The 19,841-nt window shown below is 47.8% G+C and overlaps 2 protein-coding genes across 2 annotated transcripts; both read right to left on the bottom strand.

Annotated features, from left to right (window-relative positions):
* Positions 1-703: 703 nt before the first annotated feature.
* On the bottom strand, positions 704-2,696 carry LOC105032171 (uncharacterized). The gene has a single exon (XM_010906538.4). The coding sequence runs from the start codon at positions 2,325-2,327 to the stop codon at positions 1,071-1,073; it is 1,257 nt and encodes a 418-aa protein (XP_010904840.2). The 5' UTR covers positions 2,328-2,696; the 3' UTR covers positions 704-1,070.
* A 2,730-nt stretch (positions 2,697-5,426) lies between these two features.
* On the bottom strand, positions 5,427-9,402 carry LOC140855837 (uncharacterized). Its single transcript, XM_073252924.1, has 4 exons — positions 8,904-9,402; positions 7,989-8,099; positions 5,572-5,644; positions 5,427-5,511 (listed from the first exon to the last, which is right to left on the bottom strand). The coding sequence occupies exons 1-4, from the start codon at positions 9,400-9,402 to the stop codon at positions 5,427-5,429; spliced, it is 768 nt and encodes a 255-aa protein (XP_073109025.1).
* Positions 9,403-19,841: the final 10,439 nt, after the last annotated feature.

The raw sequence follows: 19,841 nt of genomic DNA, 5'->3' as shown, positions 1-19,841 counted from the left end.
GACATTCATCTCCAACAATGCTTCGATCCTGTAATCTCCAACATATGCTTGATTCATGTCTTTGGTCTAGATGATAAATTATTACTAACACATGTCTTCTTATTTTCGAGTTCGATATAAAAAAAAATATATAAATTCTGATTTATCAAAAATATATTGTCGTTGTCACTAAAAAATGGTGCCCATGATTTTTAGACAGAATAAAAAATCACATCAGTAGGTAATCATGGTCATAAAAAATAGAGCAGTCGATGAAATTTAAAAAATAACGTGCTTTAATTTTGATGTACATTATTTTCGGTGTACATCGTTAACGAGCCAATTGTCATTTTCTGCTGATTAATGGAGATATATCAAATATCGGTCGTGAGACAGTCAGGAGAGATTTGATATTCAGACCGTTTTATCCTTCTATATCTAAAAAAAAAAATTATATTTTTTATTTTTCAAACCTTTCTTTTAGTTCTTCGAATCACGCGGCATACATCACTCTTGTACCACCTTCCGCCATCCTCTAAAACCCCCAAGGGGAGTGAATTATCAGTCTGGCAACCCAAGTACAACATCCCAAGTCTCATGGGCAGACAACACCATCAAGAAAACAAACCATGTCATGATAAATTTCCAAAAAGGAAAAAAAAAAAAAAAAAAAAAAAAACAGAACTGGAACTTGAACTAAATTTTTCATCAAATTAAATCAGCCTACATAGCCCAGCACAATACCATCAAACTAATTCCAATTCCAACTAATACCATAGAATCACATCACATATGAATGCGCAAATTACTCATCCAACATCCATAACAGCAAAGCCAACACCCACTAAATCCAACATTTCTACACATTACAATTATACTATGCACATTACCTCTAGTAAATATCAATAAAATCACATAATTATATATAACTTTAATAACATCTTAACAACAGCTCAACCCAAAATCTCGACCACCACCATGCCTTATTTCCCCTCACTGTCATCCACATCCAAAAAAAAATACCTCCAAAATAAATAAAAGAATAGTATAAGATGAAATTCTCTGTTCTTTCTTCCTTTTCCCCTGTTCCATCATCCCTGCCACTCCGGGCATTGGTCGGTAGGCCGGGTCTTCTGCGTCCCGGCCTTGACCGGGCATGGGGCGTCGACCGGCGGCACCATGCAATTATACTGCAGGCACAGCGACGCTCCCACCGGTATCGCCGCCGTCGGGCTGATCTCCACCCCTGTCAGATAATTGTGCTGCAGGTACAGCAGCTGCATTCCCCCCATCAAACCCTGCACCAATCTCCCCGGCACCTCCCCGGTGAACCGGTTGTTATTCAGATACAGCCTCCCCACCGCCGCCAGCTGCGGCGGCACCGGCCCCCATAACCGGTTGTAACTCAAGTCCACCACCGGGATCGCCACATCCGCCGCGGCCGCCGGCGCCACCGGGCCGGAGAAGACATTGCGCTGCAGCTGGAGGGATGCAAGAGGGAAGGAGAAGACGCAGCCCGGAATGGGGCCCTCCAGCTGGTTCATGCTGAGGTCCAGGTAGTTGAGCCGGGTCAACCCGGGGAGCACCCCGTCGACCCGGCCGGCCAGCCGGTTCGAGGAGAGGGAGAGGTACTGGAGGGACGGCGGCAGCGCCGGGACCGGGCCGGAGAGGTCGTTGTGCTTGAGATCCAGGCGGAGGAGCGGCGCCCCGTCGGGGAAGGTCGGGATGGAGCTGGACAGGCGGTTATGGCAGAGAACCAGGTTAGCCAGCGTCGGAATGGAGGGAAGGGAGGCAGGGATGGAGCCGGAGAGCTGATTGTAGCTGAGGTCGAGAGTTCGTAGGCGTCGGAGGGAGCCGAGGGAGTCAGGGATGGGGCCGGAGAGGAAGTTCTTGCTGAGGGCGAGGAAGCGGAGGTCGGAGCAGAGGGAGAGGGAGTCGGGGATGGAGCCGATGACGCGGCCGGGGACGAGGGAGAGCTCGGCGAGGGCGGAGAGGCGGCCGAGAGCGGGGTCGAGGCGGCCGGAGAGGCCGGGGGACCCGGCGCGGGGGTCGCCGAGGGCGAGGGCCACGACGCGGTCGCCGGCGCAGAAGACCCCCGGGAAGCCGCAGGGGTCGCCGGTGAAGTCCCACCCGGCGAAGAACGCCGACCCCGGCATGTCCTCCAGCGACTTCCTCACCGCCTGCAGAGCGAGGAAGTCCACTGGATCCAGAATCGCCCACGTCTTCTTTGGAAGACAACACACAGAAAATAGTACCAAAAATACTAAAAATAAGCTGCTAATGCGGCGAGCAACAGCGACCACGACTCCTTTCATCACACCGCTCATCACTCTTTTCCTTCCTTGCATACCTCAAAGCTACAATTGGTGATGGAGAAGGGAAATGGTGGGGTTTGGGATTTAAAGAAAAAAAAGAGTATAAATCTCTTTGTGGGCTTTATCCGTGAAAGAATGGTGGGAGTGGGGATGGAGAGGAGATTCCAGATTGCTTTCTCGTGGGAAGGGCGTGAGTGCTTTAATGGTGGAACAGCAAAGAAGGGAAGTGAGTAGGAGGGTGGGGTGGTGGAGAAGACTTTGACGAGAAGCTTCGGCTTTTTCTCTTCTCTTCTTCTACTCTTTGTTTGCTCTGCTTCTTCGCTTCTTGGTCATGATTTTGGCTTCGGAGAGAAGGCGAAATGAGCACTGCTTCTGATTCCCCCGAGTAGCAAACCAGAGAGCGTTATTATTTTCTCTTTTATTTTATTTGTTGTTTATTATTTTGCCGTGATGGTTTAGGTTCGGGAGAAATAAACGGTTGTCCGAGCCTAGTGGGGCTCAGGCTCGGATGACAGCTCGACGGGGTTTTTAAGGCGACGAGGACCGCGTGAGGACCCGGGGCGGCTTTGACCGGGTGCTCCCGGTCAACAGCCCCTCAGGTATACCGACACGTCAGCCGGGTGCGCACAAATTGACGCTTTTTCGAGGGCAGGTTCCGGTGACGGCGTCGGCCCTACAAAACCGGGCTTCTCTAGGGTGAGGTGAGGTATTATTTAATGCATTTTACCTAATTTTATACAGCGGACTAAACCGGTCCCGGGGGTGGGCCCGGGGCAACCAACGGTCGCCTTGCTCCGCTTGTGTTCGCCATTTCTCTTCTTTACACGTGACATGCACGTGGAAAAGGTAATGGGAAATGGGGTGGGGGGGGGGGGGGGGGAGAGGGGTTTCTTTTTACCCGTGATCTTGGGTTGTTGGCAGAGGTGCTTGTTTTTTTGTTTGTTAGTAGTTCTCATGAAAAGGAGGGTCTGTTATGTTTGGTAACCTTGGTTACACCACCATTTGGATCTGACCAGTGCATTGTTGTGAGCTCTCAAGCCATGACCATTCCATTGGAATCACTTTGCTTGCACGTACTAGTGCATGATTATGCCTGAATGGCCTAAATTATATCCACCATTTTTATCTCCTTTCCTTCACTTCCAAGACAGCCAAACAATAGCCTTGATAAAATTCAGCTACGGCCCTACTGTGGTGATGCGTATCATCATTTGCAGGGTAGGTACGTTTGAAGTATGCATGGGGTGCAGCTTAGAGACTCTTTCTAGGTATGGACGAATTGAAAAAGTGTGTGGTCCTTGAAGTTGAAAGGGCAAGCATTCTTCAAGTATAAGCCCATACTGTAAGGTATCCTATGGTTGCAGACGGCAAGTACTCTTAGCGTAGAAAATTTCACAAGGGCTCGAAAGCAGCTACTATGTCTTGCTAATGGTGCAGAATATTGGTGACAAAGGAGTACCAATTGTTTCAAGGGTAGAGGTTGGCGTGTCTTATGTATGTGGTCCTGTGCAGGAGTTGATTATATCCACTCAGCTTAGAGATTCTCAAGAATTCTTCAAGAAGCTGCTCGTATGATTGGTTGGCTGCGGAAGGCATATTCTGCAACCAAAGTTGCTTTTTAACATAATTTCACAAGTGCTCGAAAACAGCTACTATGTCATGCTAATAGCACAAAAAAATTGATGGCACAGGAGTACGAAGTGTTCTGAGGATTGAGGGTGGCTTGTCTCATAAGTGAGCAAACTGGATCGAGTATAGTTTCCGAGTAAACCAACATGAGCCTATTTCAACATGCTTGATTCAGTTCAAGTTCAAGCAAACCCTTGCTTTAATATTAGGGATTTTAATTTCATCAATTTTCTGTCCGACTTATTCACTTCTATCCATCTATTACTTTAGGTTTGTTCAAGCTTGGTTCGAAAATAATTTTGAGTATAAATTCTGATATTAAACTTGGTCCATTCGTAAGTTGTTCGAGCTTGTTTGAGCACAAGTAGCTTATATAAATTATTGCTACTTCTAAAAGTGCAGGTGATGGAAGTTTTAAAGAGCAAAAAATGCCATGGAAGGAGAAAATCGATGAAGGTGCGAGGATAAGATCAAGATGAAATGCATATTCTTCGCCAACTTCGTAACTAATAGCCATACCGATGCCACCAGGAAGATACATCTTATCCACAAGATTTTGTATATGATTTTTTGACCTTAAGTCAATGTTGTACATAACAATAAGAATGCTAACACTAAATCTACAGAGTTTGTTGTTAAAAAATATTTCTCCAAGGAAAGTGGACTAGATTTGACAGCTAAAAGTTAGTACGAATGCAAGAACTTCTGTTTGAAAAGAGATACGAGGAAGGCGAAAAAAGAGGACCAAAATCTTTTTAGTAGGGAATAATGGTCTATGAAGGTCTATGCCAAAGAAAAATCTGAGAGATGCAAAAAAATAAAAAAGAAGAGAAACATAAAAAAAAAAAGTAAGTAGAGAAAATCTCTTCTTTATATTTTATTATGATATGTATATCCATATATAGAGATGAAGAAGAGAGAAATAGGCAGAAAATTGGAGAGATCACGGTATCAATCACGTGATCCTCCTAATTCAAAAATATACCATAGTAATTATAAAATATTCTAGACAATATTCTAGACAATAGATATTCCTAATATTCTGTAACATGCCATTATAAAAAATATTTTAGACAATGTACATTCCTAATATTCTATATACTCCTGATATAGGCAATGTACATTCCTAATAGTCCCCCTCAAGTTGGCGCATAGAGATTTTGAATGCCCAACTTGCATAGAATCTCTTGAAAATGATCACAACCGAGAGCTTTGGTAAAGATATCTGCAAGCTGACAATGTGTAGGAACATATCGTGTAGTAATGTCTTGAGATTGTAGTCGCTCTCTGACAAAATGACAATTGTGTTTGGTCCGCTCATGAAACACAGGATTTGCAGCAATGTGTAAAGCTGCTTGATTATCGCAATAAAGAAACATGGGACCATGATGTGAAACACTGAGGTCGGATAAGAGGGCTCGAAGCCATAGTAATTCACTGATAGTGTGTGCCATAGCCCGATATTCGGCCTCTGCAGAGGAACGAGACACTGTTGTCTGCTTCTTAGCACGTCAAGAAATCGGAGCATCTCCCAAGAAAACATAAAAATCTGTAGTAGAGCGCCTTGTCATGGGACATCCTGTCCAGTCTGCATCACAATAAGCATATAACTGAAAGGTGTTGATACTTGAAAAAAATATGTCTTAACCTGGAGACCCTTTTAAATATCACAAAATACGGAAGGCGGCGTCTAAGTGTGGTTGCCGAGGAGATTGCATAAACTGTGTCAGAACATGCACCGAGTATGCAATATCAGGCCTAGTAATAGTCAAATAAATGAGTCATCCCAGCAATCGACGATATGGACCTGGATCATCAAGTAGTTTTCCATCATCCGCCGTGAGCTTGAGATGTTGCTACATAGGAAATTTTGTGGGCTTGGTCCCAATCATTCCGGTCTCCTGGAGAATGTCAAGAGTATATTTTCGTTATGATACAAATATGCCCGAAGGTGATCGTGCCACTTCTAATCCAAGAAAATATTTTAAGTTGCCCAGGTCTTTAATGTGAAACTTGTTTTGCAAATATTGTTTCAGTGCCTGACATTTCGAAGGGTTATTCCCTGTAATAATCATATCATCCACATAAACAAGAATGGCAATGAAAGAGTCCTCATCCTGTTTGGTGAACAGAGAGTGATCGGCTTTAGATTGAGTACAACCATATTGGAGCAAGGAGTGGGAGAACTTTTCAAACCACTGTCTTGATGCTTGCTTGAGTCCATAAAGAGACTTACGCAACCGACAAACACGTATATCACTTGATTTTAGAAATTCTGGCGGAGGTGTCATGTATACTTCTTCATGAAGATCGCCATGAAGGAAAGTATTGTTGATGTCCAACTGATGTAACTGTCAATGTTTAGCGGAAGCAACAGCTAAGAGACACCGTACTGTAGTCAATTTAGTCATCGGAGCAAAAGTCTCGGTGTAGTCAAAGCCTTCTATTTGTGTGTATCTCTTTGCCACTAACCGAGCCTTGTATCGCTCAATAGAATCATCGGCCTTGTATTTAATTTTATATACCCATCTCGATCCTATGGGTTTCTTCCCGAGTGGTAGATGCTCCAAAGTTCAAATGCCATTTTGCTGGAGAGCAGTAAGCTCAGCCCCCATTGCTTCTCGCCACTTAGGATCCTTTACGGCTTAAGAAAAAGTTTTAGGTTCTTTATGAGAGGTAATAGCTGAAATAAAAGCTCGATGGGAAGCATTAAGCTTAGAATAAGTAAGGTAGTAAGAAATAGGATAAGACTTACCTGAGGTCACTGAATTGACGGATGTGTCTGGGGTCTCCCCACTCTTGGAGCATCGATAATGTAGTCCTGTAATTGAACGGGTTGCTTCCTATCTCTGACGGACCGTGAATTAGGTCCAATAGTCTTAGAAGGTGAAGCCTGCTCAGGAGAGATAGTGTCGATTGCATCAAGAGTCCTGTTCAAACTTGACATTTGGTTCGAATCAATGGAATTGGTTTGTGTTTGATCTGACTCATGAGAAAGAATAGGGTTTGAAATCTGTCCTTGGGTCTGATCCAAATTAGGTACATGAGGTAAATTATTGGTTGCCAAAGAAAATCCCACATCATAATCAGTCTGATTTGGTTGTGAAAAAGAAGGTATAATAGAAAAAGAAGATAATGTTTGAGAATAAGGAAACGTCTTCTCATGAAAGATAACATCACGTGAAGTAAATATTTCATGAGTTTCAAGGTTATATACACGATAGCCCTTTTGACCAAGAGGGTATCCAACGAACACACAAGCACGAGAACGAGGTTGAAATTTATCACTGGATGTCTCACGCACATAACAAAGGCTACCAAAAACTCTCAGATGATCATAGGTGGGTGGTTTATGAAATAAGAGTTCGTAGGGACTCTTGCCATTCAATTTTGGTGTAGGTGTCAAGTTAATTAAATAGGTGGCAGTCAAAACACATTCTCTCCAAAATGACACAGGCAAGTTGGCTTGAAATCTTAGAGCACGGACAACATTTAATAGATGTCGATGTTTACGCTCAACCACCCCATTTTATTCTGGTGTCCCAATACAAGAAGTTTGTGATATAATCCCATGTTTTAGAAGATGTGATTTCAATGGTTCGGCTACAAACTCTTGAGCGTTATCACTACGTATGTGTTTAATGTTGGCATCAAAATGATTTTTGACCATAGCATGAAAATTAACAAAGCATTGGTATGCCTCGGATTTTCTTTGTAATAGATAAACCCAAGTAGCCCTTGTGCAATCATCAACAATAGTGAGAAAGAAATGAGCTCCCGTGTATGATGGGGTGCGATATGGTCCCCATATATCAATATGAACTAAATTAAATGGTGAAGCAGATTTATTAATGCTCAAAGAAAAAGGCTTTCTTGTCTGTTTTGCACGATAGCAAATGTCACAGCAATTATTTATGGAATCAAAAGAAGTATTTGAAAGAAAAGGAACAAGTTTCAAACGCTTGTAAGAGCAATGTCCTAATCGAGCATGCCAGAGATTAATCGAAACATTGACTTTATTTGTCCATGCAGGACGTATTGCCAAACTTTTGAAGTAGTAAATACCATCCCGGAGTTCACCCAATCCAATCAGCTTCCTCGTGGTAAGGTCCTGTAGAGCACAAAATGTTAGAAAGAAGAGAACAGCACAATTAAGTTCTCGAGCAAGTTTGCTTACTGAAACAAGATTGCAAGTAAAATTAGGAACATATAAAGTACGGTACAAGGTAATATCATTGGTCAAAGTAACATCACTATATGAATGTACAGGCATATTGACTCCAATAGGTAAAATAACTGGGAGTGCATTGTCAAGAGGTTCAATATCATGAAGAAAGGACTTACAAAAGGTTAAGTGTTCGGAAGCACCACCATCAAGGATCCAAGAATGATGAAAAGAATCAAGAGAGGCCTTACCAACAAAATTTACGGCACTTTGAGTCTTATCTTGTCCAAAAAAGGAAATAAGTTGCTGATATTGTGTAGGAGAAAGATCCGGTATTGGAGAGATTCTGTCTGTATTCAATGGTGTAGTAGCATTCATGGCAACCCCTCCTTGGTGCTGACTACCGGTCTCGGCTCCATTGCCTCTACCCTTAACTCGATCTTTGGATTGCCATCCAGGTGGGTACTCGATTAGCTCGAAGCATCTATCATGGGTATATCCTGTCTTCTTGCAGTGGTCGCATCAAAAATATTTTTTATTTCTTTCTTTGGAGTCGATCTCTTTATTCGCCCTTTCTGTCATGGGCTTAACAGCGAGAGCCGCGACTTCGGATTGAGAAGTTCGAACAGCGGCGACTTTCCTCTGCTTTTCACCTCGAATCAATAAGGCATATGCCTTATTAACTGTTGGTAATGACTCCATGGACAGCAGCTGATCTCGCAACGTGTCGTAGGAGTCCTTGAGACCAAAAAAAAACTGATGTAGTCTCTCTTCTTCTTTCTCAACTTGGATCTCTCTAGTGGCTCCACACGAACAAGTCGGCACCTTGGAATAAGTCGTAAGTTCCTCCCACAAGCCACGAAGATGGGCATAATAAGCGGCAATAGTCATATCATTGCCTTGCCTGAAACTCCAGATTTGGATCTTTAACTCATGAATGCGAGGAGCATTGCCTTGAGAGTATCTTTCCTCAAGATCGACCCAAATATCTCGAGCACTTTCAAAAAAAGAGATGCTGTCATAGATTTTTGGTACAACAGAGTTGTAGATCCATGACATCACCATTGAATTGCACGTATCCCAGAGAAAATGATCCCGCGATCCATCTATAGATCGTGCAAGTGTCCCATCAACAAACCGAATTTTTCGTTTGGCTCGAAGAGCAGTGATAATGGCCCTTCGCCATGCAGGATAGTTTGGTCCCTTGAGTAGAGATGTCACAAAGGCATTCTCAGGATTCTCTGAAGGTGAGATGAAATAGGGAGATGTCGGATCATGCGCAGCATTTAAGGTCGATGACGAACCATCCACCATAGATTCGATTGTGGTGCTCTGATCGATTTGATCGGACATGTTGATGAGGACAAAATGTAGCAACTATTTGCCTCCAGCTACGTGCAAGAGGACGCTTCAGCAACAACCTGCTGTAAGCGCTTAATCGAGGAAAAGACTTGGATCAATGGCGACCCTGCTCTGATACCATATGAAAGAAAAGCTTGAGAGATGTAGGAAAAGGAGGAGAAACATAAAAACAAGCAAGTGGAGAAGATCTCTTCCTTATATTTTACTATGATATGTACATCTATATATAGAGATGAAGAAGAGAGAAACAGGCAGGAAATTGGAGAGATCACGGTATCAATCACGTGATCCTCCCAATTCAAAAACATGCCATAGTAATTATAAAATATTCTAGACAATATTCTAGACAATGGATAATTCTAATATTCTGTAACATGCCATTGTAAAAAATATTCTAGACAATGTACATTCCTAATATTCTATATATTCCTGATATAGGCAATGTACATTCCTAATAGTTTAAGACTTATAGTGTCATATATCTTTAAAAAAAAGATAAGGAATAATCATCTATGAAGGTTTAAGACTTATAGTGTCTGACATGTTGATAATTGCTGCTAGCTAGGAGCTAATAGGACTCTAGTTTCATGTTTGGCACCCATCTCCAAGGGAATTACCTTAGAAAGAGGCCTATGATTTAAACCTTGGTGGTGGCATGCAAACTACCACCATATTGCTTAAAAAAGTTACTACCATTAGGAAAATATATTTATACATAAGATGTCATATAATTTACAGTAAATCACTTGCTCCTTTAAATTTTGGAAGAAACAAAACTTCCCAAGGATATGACAATCTTGTTGAATATTAAATTTAAAATTCTTCAACCAAATGTCATTTCATATATTTATTGGTGCGCTTCAGTAGGCTAATTTTGTTGGCTATTTTATTCTTGATAATTTTGAACTCTTTTATAACCTCTAATTCCACTTTGTATTATCCTTTTCTACTTGCATAAACATTTCTTATTTTATGAATATTGACCTTAAAATTAAAAAGTTTGAAAAATATTTGATGTGCAACAATATCTTAGATGATCCATCCAAGTCAATAATTTATTCATTGACCATAATAGTCTTTAACTTTAAGGGTTTATTTAGTTGGAAAAAAATACTATATTTGCTTGGAAAAAGATTACTATATTTGAAAAGTAAATTTTACCGTATTTGATTGACAAAAAAATTACTTAAGAAAATAACATTGGAAAAAAAATTATTATATTTGCTTGAAGGTAATTTTATATCATCATATTGCTAAATTTCTAACAATGTCCTTAAATAGACAATTTAGATAATAATTTATTTTAATCAATTTATTGGTTATTTTGGCTCAGTTACATAAACACTATCAATATTAACTATTTCGAATATTGAAATACATTTAAATGAGTTAATATTTTTTTTGAATTAATTACACATATATTAGAAAATATATTTATTATTATAATTAAATTATAGTATATTTTGGTATATAAATAAATATATTAATTACTAAAAAATTCTATATTATATTTATTAATAAATATAAATATTTGTTAATTATCTATTAGTAAAAAATATTTGTTGATAAATATTATTAATAAATATATTAATATATTTATTGTACATTAATATAATATTAATATAATATAAATGAGGATATTTAATCAAGAAATAATATTTTTATATTACTATCATTCGATGATCCAATATGGCAACCCGTAATGGTATTTGTTTTTTCTTCCTTCTTAGGAAAATAGATATGAAATCTGTTGCGGCCAATCTCCTCGTCGCCTGATCGTCGGGAACGAGCGCCTGCAAAAAAAGAAGTCCACACTGACCGGAGGCGGCTCCGGCGGGACCCTCCGACGGTCAAGTCAGAGAGGTGACTGGGCAACAGTGAAATGGAGACAGAGAGCTCAGCGAGGAAAAGTGGGAGAGAGAGTTAGAGGGAGCAAGCCTGTTATTTTTTCTCCACCTCCTGCACTGTTGCCCTCCCTGATATATATATAGTGGAGTGTGGTACGGTGCCATCATTAATGGCGCGGATAATTTAGGAATTGTCAACTTATTGTAGACTGTCAGAGTCACCGTGAAAGCGTCACATCGCCGTGGGGCTGTCAAATCACTAGGGTTGACAATGCCCTAGGCAGGATAATGCCCTCGGACGGCAGCGCCGCATGCCACTGTCAGGGCTGACAGTCTCTGGCAGCCGTACGGTGATTGGAGGAGTCGGCCGACCTTAGGTCGGTGGCCAGCGGTGTTGTGTCGGGTGGGGATTCGGGCCGCTCCGACGGTCAGTCGGGCATGTCGCGAGAGTCGGCCATCGGACTCTCTGGTGTAGTCGGTCGGGAGCAGAAAAGGTCTGCCCGACCGACATATCCTCAGTCGGTGTAGAGCCGTTAATCGGTCGGCGATGGTGTCCGCCGGTCGGTCAGTCGGTCGGTCGGTCGGTCGGTCGGCGGGTATTCTCCAACAGTTGCCCCCCTCCACTCCTGAGTCGGACGGTGAGCTGGCCGATGCCCTTGCTTGGACAGCAACGCTGGGCGACAAGGAGTGGAATCACTATGTGCCCAATTCCGACCGTACCACGAGTTGATGCGATGTCAGGCGTCCTATGAATGCCTTGTGATCCGCTGGCGTCAGGCATCCAGTCGGTGTCAGGTATCACGTCGGCGTCAGGTGTCACGTCGGCGTCAGGAGGTCGGGTGCCGGACGATTCGGTGTCAGACGATCGGATGTCCGGCGCCTTCTAGGGAACGCAAACCGTCGCCCAGCGCCGATTCTGGGAGCGCGGGGCGCTGCCAGGCATCCCATCGGGAACGCGAATCGCTGCGGGCGCTTTAATTCGGAACCGTGGCCTCTTTCGCCACGTGTCGGAGGTGGTTGGGCCGGCGCCCCTCGCATTAAATGAAGGCGGTGCGGCCGTCCCAGGATGGGCGTGCCGAATTATCGAGCCGAAGGGAGGGCCCGGAGGCCGCCACATGTCGCACATCCGTGAGACCTCGGTCGGCGCGGGGGCATCTCGGCCGTCGGACGGCCCTATATATATAGGACCATCCGCACTCAAGACCCCATTCTTGACGTTTTTGCTGCAGAGACTCTGTCCGGGCGACTTCTCCGTCATCGCCGGCAGTCGTCTCTCCTCCCGCTCCCCAAAGGGTCCATTTTCGGTTTGTGATCTCCTCTTCTTCCTTCCTCTTCTTCTTTGCTTCCTCTTCTTCTTTGCTTTTCCTTCGGTTCTGGTGCGATGGCCGGAAATCCGTCTCGGGGAGCTCGATCGGGAAATCCGACCGATGACTCTCGGTCGACTCCGGAAGTTGAGGTTTTCTCGCTTTCGGAGCCGAACGTTGATCGGCTTCGGGAGCAGTATCGCATCCCGGAGCAGTTTCAACTTTCCGCCCCAGGGGCCGGCGGTCGGGTCAATAACCCTCCGTCGGGCCAACTGGCGCTGTACGTCGAAGATCTCCGCACGGGTCTTCGGCTTCCAATTTTGGAGTTCGTCCGGAATCTGCTAGATTATTATGGACTCTGTCCGGCGCAACTGGCACCGAACTCCGTCCGACTGATAATCAGCTTCGCGCTGTTGTGTCAGCTTCTGCCGACCAACCCTCGCATCTCGCTCTTCCGGGCATTTTTTGTGCTCCGACCCCACCCTAAGGCCCGAGGGTGGTGGCTCTTCAACCCCCGGAAGGGTCTTTCCTTCATCACTGGTCTTCCATCGTCCATCCACAGGTGGAAGAACCAATTTTTCTTCATCTCATCTCCTTCTCCTTGGGGCTTCCCTTCCCACTGGGGCGTGCCCCGAACCGAAGCAAACGACAACAGCCGGGTGGAGGCGGACGATCGGGAGGACTTTCACTGACTTAAAGACATGTCGGTTCCGAAGCAGAGGGAGCTTGTTACCGAACAAGCTCTCTATGACGCCGGCCTGAGCTTGGTCCCCCGACTAGGTATCGTCCGATCCCCCGGTCCTCTTTTTATTCGACCCTTATTCCAGTTCTCAGATTAATATTTCTGTCGATACCGCAGGGACACCTCCGAGGATGCACCAACCGACGCCGAGATTCAACAGTACGCAGCGAGGAAGAGGCCGGCATCGAGGGCAGGACCTTCGCGTCCACCGAAGAAGCCCACTCCAGCGGCGCCGACCGTCGAAGCGTCGGCGACCGACCAATCGGAGCCGGTGATAGCGCTCGCGGCTCCGACAGCGCATCCGGAGGAGAGGCCGGTGGAAGAAGAGGCCGAAGGGACATCGGCGGCCTCGCCGGTGGGGGTGGCGCCAGATGACGTTCGGGAAGCCGAACACCATCTGGCGGCATCTGCGGCCGCAACGGGGGGTGCCGGTTCAAACTCGAGCATCCCCTCCCTGCCGGTTCCGTCGGTCGGGACGGCCGATCGAGGGAAGGCCCCGATGGACCCCGCGGACGACACGAGGTCGGGGAGTCGCACCGTGCCGCCCAGCGCACAGTTCCCCGAAGGGGCGTCGGTGTTGAACGACCACAACCTGGCCAGGAGGCTGTGCCAGGGAATCCTCCTCCCAGCCGACGTGGAGGCGCTAAGGTCTCGGCAAGTGACCGAGATGTTATCTTCATTCTACCCGACCATGGTCGAGGTAAGTTTCGTTTCGCCTCCTTTTTACTTAGCATTTTCGTTACTTTGCTTTTCTGACGAAACGCTTGCGTCGGCAGTTGATCTACACCATGTCGGAACTCGAAGCCGGATACCGGAGGTTCGGGAACATCCGGGCGGCTTGGAAAGAAAGGTCGGCGGCGGCCGAAGCCGACCGGGCAATGCTGGTCGACCACCTGAAGCAGTTGGCCGACCGGGAGGCCAAGTTGGTGGATGAAGTCTCCCGCCTCAGGTCCGAGCTAAGGTCGGCCAAAAAAGAAGCCAAACGCAAGGGTCGAACCGTGCACCGTCTGCGGCGCGAGCACGACGGTGTTGCCGCCGAACTCGAGGGTGAGCGCGAGCAGCTTCGAGTCAGCCTGGAAAGACTTGCCAAGGCTGAGGAGGATCTGTCAATCGCCCAGGCCGACGCCGACATATCGAAGGCAGAGGCAGAGTCGGTAAGGGACTCGCTCGGTCGGGTGGAAGCGAAAGTGAGGTCGGCGAAGGAGTCGGCCAGTCGGGCGGTGGACGACTTTCACGCCACCGACCAGTACCGGGAGGAAATGCTGGAGTCCGGCTTCGCGTCGTACCGGGTGAGGTACGAGGACGGTCGGGATGCGGTCCAAGCCCTGTACCCGGAGCTGGACCTCAGCAGTATCGTCCCGCTAGGGACCGAGGAGCAAGTTACTGAAGAGATGGCCGACCCGCCATCGGGAGGCGTCGTCGTGGCGGGGGAGGCCATCCAGGAACAAGTGGCCGAAGGAGAGATGGCTGCGACTCGTGTCCCGACGCCGAGTGCCAGCTCCCCACCGACCGACGATCCTGCTTCGGCCGTCGACCCAGCGTCGATCATGGTGGATACGCCGGTCATCCCCGATCTTCCGTCGGTCGAGGAGATCGACTCGGAAGGATGACCGCGGTCTCATCGGCTTTTATCTTTTTTCGTTTTACCTCTTAGAACTATTGTAACTGGGCTTCGGCCCGATTTTGTAAACTCCTTTTGACCTTGAATGAAATCAGTCCTTTACTTTTTTCTCTGCTTGTTCTTCTTTCTCTTGTGTGTTGTTGAATGCCTTCGTAAGTCGCTAACTCATATAGGTCGGTTAGGACGTTTGGCAACTCGTGCCGTCACGCAGGTAGGACAAGTCCCGACTTTGGACCGACCTTCGGTGGTCGAGGCCGTAAGTCGGGCGTCCTTCCTCCGGCCATGAGGCGGGCGCGTCCGTTGAGTCGGAAGCCGACCAACCGTGGGATAAGTGTGGTAGTCGAGTCTCTTCCGATGCGTTCAGTCGGATGTCGTCCGGCGTATTTAGTCGGGAGAGCACCGATAAGTCGGACCCCGATACTCTTGTGTCGGTTATCCGTACTGTGCCTCACGATATACGGTGGTAAGCTGAATATCTTCCGGCCGACCGTAGCCCGGTCGGTTAATCATGAATGCGACCGAGGTCGCATTGTGCGATAGACGGTGGCAAGCCGAATATCCTTCGACCGGCCGTAGCTCGGTTGGGAGTCGCGACGGCGGTCGCGCAGGCATTCCGCCTTACTTTGGTCGGGGCTCGATCGGCATGTTAGCCGATGGTCTGACCCGAAAGTCCAATCGTAGAAGGAGTGTCAACTCCCGTCAATGTAGATGCATCGATCCTCGTAGGAGTCCGATGTATCGTCGAAGGTCGGAGGAGTGTGACCCCCGTCCATGTAGATATATCGATCCTCGTAAGAGTCCGATGCATCACCGACGATAGGATCGTCGGTTTCAGACGGATACCAAGTCCGAGTCGGCATGTCGGGGCTCGACCTTGGTGAGCGCCGATCGTTAGTCGAAGAGTTAAAACTCCGAGATCTCAAACTGGATTCGTATTCCGACTGGACAAGTACAAAGTTCATTGGTGATACAACTTCAGGTTGTCGGCGTTCCACGTTCGGGGAATGGGTTTCCCTCCCAGAGTCTCCAGTCGGTAGGCTCTCGAACCATAGGTTTCTGCTACCGTGTAGGGCCCTTCCCAGTTTGGAGCCAGCTTCCCTTGGTCCAGGGGCTTCGAGACTTCTGCCTTTCTCAGGACCAAGTCACCAGGCCTGAAGAGCTTTGGTCTGACTTTGGCATTGTAATACCAAGCTACCTTCTGTCGGTATGAAGCCATGCGAATTTGAGCCTCGTTTCGCAGTTCGGGGAGGAGGTCTAGGTCGGCCCTCCGACAATCGCAGTTGTCCGGCTCTTGATACTGCTCGACCCTTGTAGACGGCAGTCCAACCTCAAGTGGGATCATCGCCTCCGTCCCGTAGGCCAAGCTGAAAGGCGACTCCCCGGTCGGAACGCGGGGGGTCGTTCGGTAAGCCCACAGGACGGAGCCTAGCTCATCGACCCAGAGGCCTTTGGCTTCATTTAGTCGGGTTTTGAGTCCGTGGAGTAAGGTCCGGTTGGTCACCTCGGCTTCGTCGTTGGACTGTGGGTGCCCGACTGAAGTCAGTCAGTGTGTGATGTGAAACCTTGCGCAGAAGTCTCTGAAGTTTTGGTTGTCGAATTGTCGCCCATTGTCGGTGATGATAGTATGTGGCAACCCGAACCTGAAGATGATAGATTTTTGGACAAAGTCCTCCATCTTCCGCTCGGTAATCTGCGCCAAGGGTTCGGCCTCCACCCATTTGGTGAAGTAGTCAATGGCGACAACTATGAACTTTCTTTGACCCGATGCCGGAGGAAAAGGACCAAGAATGTCGACCCCCCACTGAGCGAAGGGTCATGGAGCAACAATAGGAGTGATTTGGCTGGCCGGTCGGTGCTGAACGTTAGCATACTTCTGACAAGGTTCGCACCTCCGGACCAACTCGGCCGCGTCCTTTCTCATGGTAGGCCAGTAGTAACCCTGTCGCAGGACTTTGTAGGCTAGAGACTTGTCCCCCAAGTGATTCCCGCAGATCCCTTCGTGCACTTCTCGGAGAGCATAGTCCGCGTCGGTCGGTCCCAAGCACCTAAGCAAGAGAAGGGAGAACGACATTTTGTAGAGTCGGCCATCCATGATCACATATTGGGAGGCCAACCATCGGAGCCGTTTGGCCTCCGCGGGATCTTCAGGACCGACTCCGTCAGTCAAGAACCGAACAATCGGATCCATCCAGCTTGGTTCAGCAGCCAGTTGTAGTATTTCTTCGACCCGATCAATACTCGGCTGCTCGAGGTTCTCCACGAATGTTCGACCCAAAGAATCGAAGGCCGAAGTCGTCAGTCTGGAGAGTGCATCGGCTCGGGCGTTCTCCGACCTAGGAATGTGGAAAATCTCGAAATACCTGAGGCACGTTACGAGATCCCTTACTTTCTGGAGATATTTGGCCATGGCTGGATCTCGCACCTCGAATTCGCCTTTGACCTGTCCCACGATCAGTTGAGAATCGGAGAATGCCCGGAGACTGTCGATCCGGAGTTCCTTTGCCATCCTCAATCCGACGAGGAGTGCTTCGTACTCGGCTTAGTTATTGGAAGCCTTCAAATCGAATCGGAGGGCGTACTCGGTGACTACCCCATCCAAATTCGTGAGCAGGAACCCGGCCCCGCTCCCTTGAGCGTTTGAAGCTCCGTCGATGTGCAGTACCCATGTGGAGACCGGGTCTGGCTCGGGGACCATATCTCGTCCAGGGTCCGCAGCTCCCGACCCTTGGTCAGTGGTCGGGCACTCGACGATGAAGTCGGCCAGGACTTGAGCCTTTAAGGCAGGCCGCGGTCGGTACTGAATGTCGAACTCGCTGAGCTTTATCGCCCACTTCGTCAGTCGTCCCGATGTGTCCGATCGGCACAATATCGCCCTCAGGGGCTGGTTGGTGAGAACCACTATGGCATGAGCCTGGAAGTATGGACGGAGTCGCTGTGCGGAGACGGTCAGGGTAAAAATCATCTTTTCCGTCTCTGAATATCGGGCTTCGGCGCCGTGGAGTACCTTGCTGGTATAGTAGATAGGCTGATGGATTCGGCTCTCATTTTCTCGGACGAGCACCGAACTGACCGCCTCAGAGGATGTGGCCAAATAGAGATACAAGGTCTCCCCGACCTGCGACTTTACGAGCAGCGACGGGGAAGCCAAGTACTTCTTCAAATCTTCGAAGGCCCGTTGGCACTCATCCGACCAAGAAAAACTATTTGCCTGCCGTAAAGTTTTGAAAAATGGGAGGCATCTTTCAGCTGATCGGGAAATGAACCGGCTAAGAGCGACGATTTTTCCGTTCAGCTGCTGGACTTCCTTCTTGGTGTTCGGATGACGCATGTCGATGATCGCCTTTATTTTTTCAGAGTTGGCCTCGATCCCTCTCTGAGAAATGAAGAATCCGAGGAACTTCTCCGAGGTCACCCCAAAAGCACACTTGGTCGGATTAAGCTTCATTCGATGTCGTCGTAGAGTGCGGAAGGTCTCCTCGAAATCCCGAACATGATCCGGGATCTACGCACTTTTCACCAACATGTCATCCACGTATACCTCCATATTGCGCCCGATCTGGTCTTTAAAGACCTTATTGACAAGTCGCTGGTAGGTGGCGCCGGCGTTCTTCAGTCCGAAGGGCATCACCCGATAACAGTAGAGGCCCTTGGGGGTCACAAAGGCAGTGTGCTCCTCGTCTTCAGGCGCCATCCGGATCTGGTTGTATCCGGCGAAGGCATCCATGAAGCTGAGCAGTCGAAACCCGGACGTCGCGTCTACCAGCTGGTCGATCTTTGGAAGTGGAAAGCTATCTTTTGGGCAGGCTCGGTTCAGGTCGGTATAGTCGATGCAAATCCTCCACTTCCCGTTGGCCTTTTTGACCATGACAACATTGGCGAGCCAATCGGGATATGTGGATTCTTGGATGAAGCCCGCTTCTAGCAGCTTGTCCACTTCTTCATCGATGGCCCTCTGTCTCTCTGGAGCGAAGGACCTCTTCTTCTATCTCACCGGCCTCATCGTCGGGTCGACGTTGAGTCGGTGGGTTATTGTCTCTGGGGGGATGCCCGACATATCTGCTGCCGACCAAGCAAATATGTCGGCATTGGCCGTTAGTAGCTCCGTCAATCGTCGTCGTTCGGGGTCGGGCAGTTGAGACCCGACCCATACCTTCCGGTCAGGATTTTCCGCCATCGGGATCGACACGAGCTGCTCGGCTGGCGAACCCCGTTCTTTCTTCTCCCGTTGGTCCAGTTTGTCGATCGTCAGGGAGCCCCTCAACTCGTCGTTTTGAGCGGAGATCTGGAAGCATCGACGAGCGAGCTGTTGGTCTCCGCGCATCTCCTCGACCCCGTTTCTGGTCGGGAACCGAACGAGGAGATGGTAAGTCGAGACAACCGCCTTGAGGGCGTTTAGTCCGGGTCGTCCAAGTATGGCGTTGTAGGCCGAAGGCACTTGGACGACCGCAAAAGTTAAGGGGACCATGCTTTATCGTGGTTCGGTGCCGGCCGTCACAGGCAGGGTAATTTCTTCTTCCATCGCGACAGCATCCCCGGCAAAATCGATCAAGGGCATAGAGACCCTCTTAAGTCGGTCGATCGACAGTTGCATCTGGGAGAAGGTCGAGTAAAACAAAATATTTGTCGAACTTTCATTATCTACAAAATTTTTTTACATCATAGTTTGCTATTGTTGCCGAAACAACAACAGCGTCGTCGTGGGGAGTTTGGATGCCCCGAACGTCTTCTCCGTAAAGGTGATCACGTCGTCTGGGCACGGCTTTTTCGTTGGCTCCCCTCCCGCAGATGTCTCCGGGCCCAGTCGCTTGGAGATCATATTGATGACCCCGGCTGTCGGCTGATTAGTCGTCGCTTCTTCAGTCGGCTGGGGTCATCGG

This window comes from Elaeis guineensis, chromosome 1, assembly GCF_000442705.2.
Source record: "Elaeis guineensis isolate ETL-2024a chromosome 1, EG11, whole genome shotgun sequence".
Classification (NCBI taxonomy): domain Eukaryota; kingdom Viridiplantae; phylum Streptophyta; class Magnoliopsida; order Arecales; family Arecaceae; genus Elaeis; species Elaeis guineensis.
This window is presented reverse-complemented; position numbering and strand designations above follow the sequence as displayed.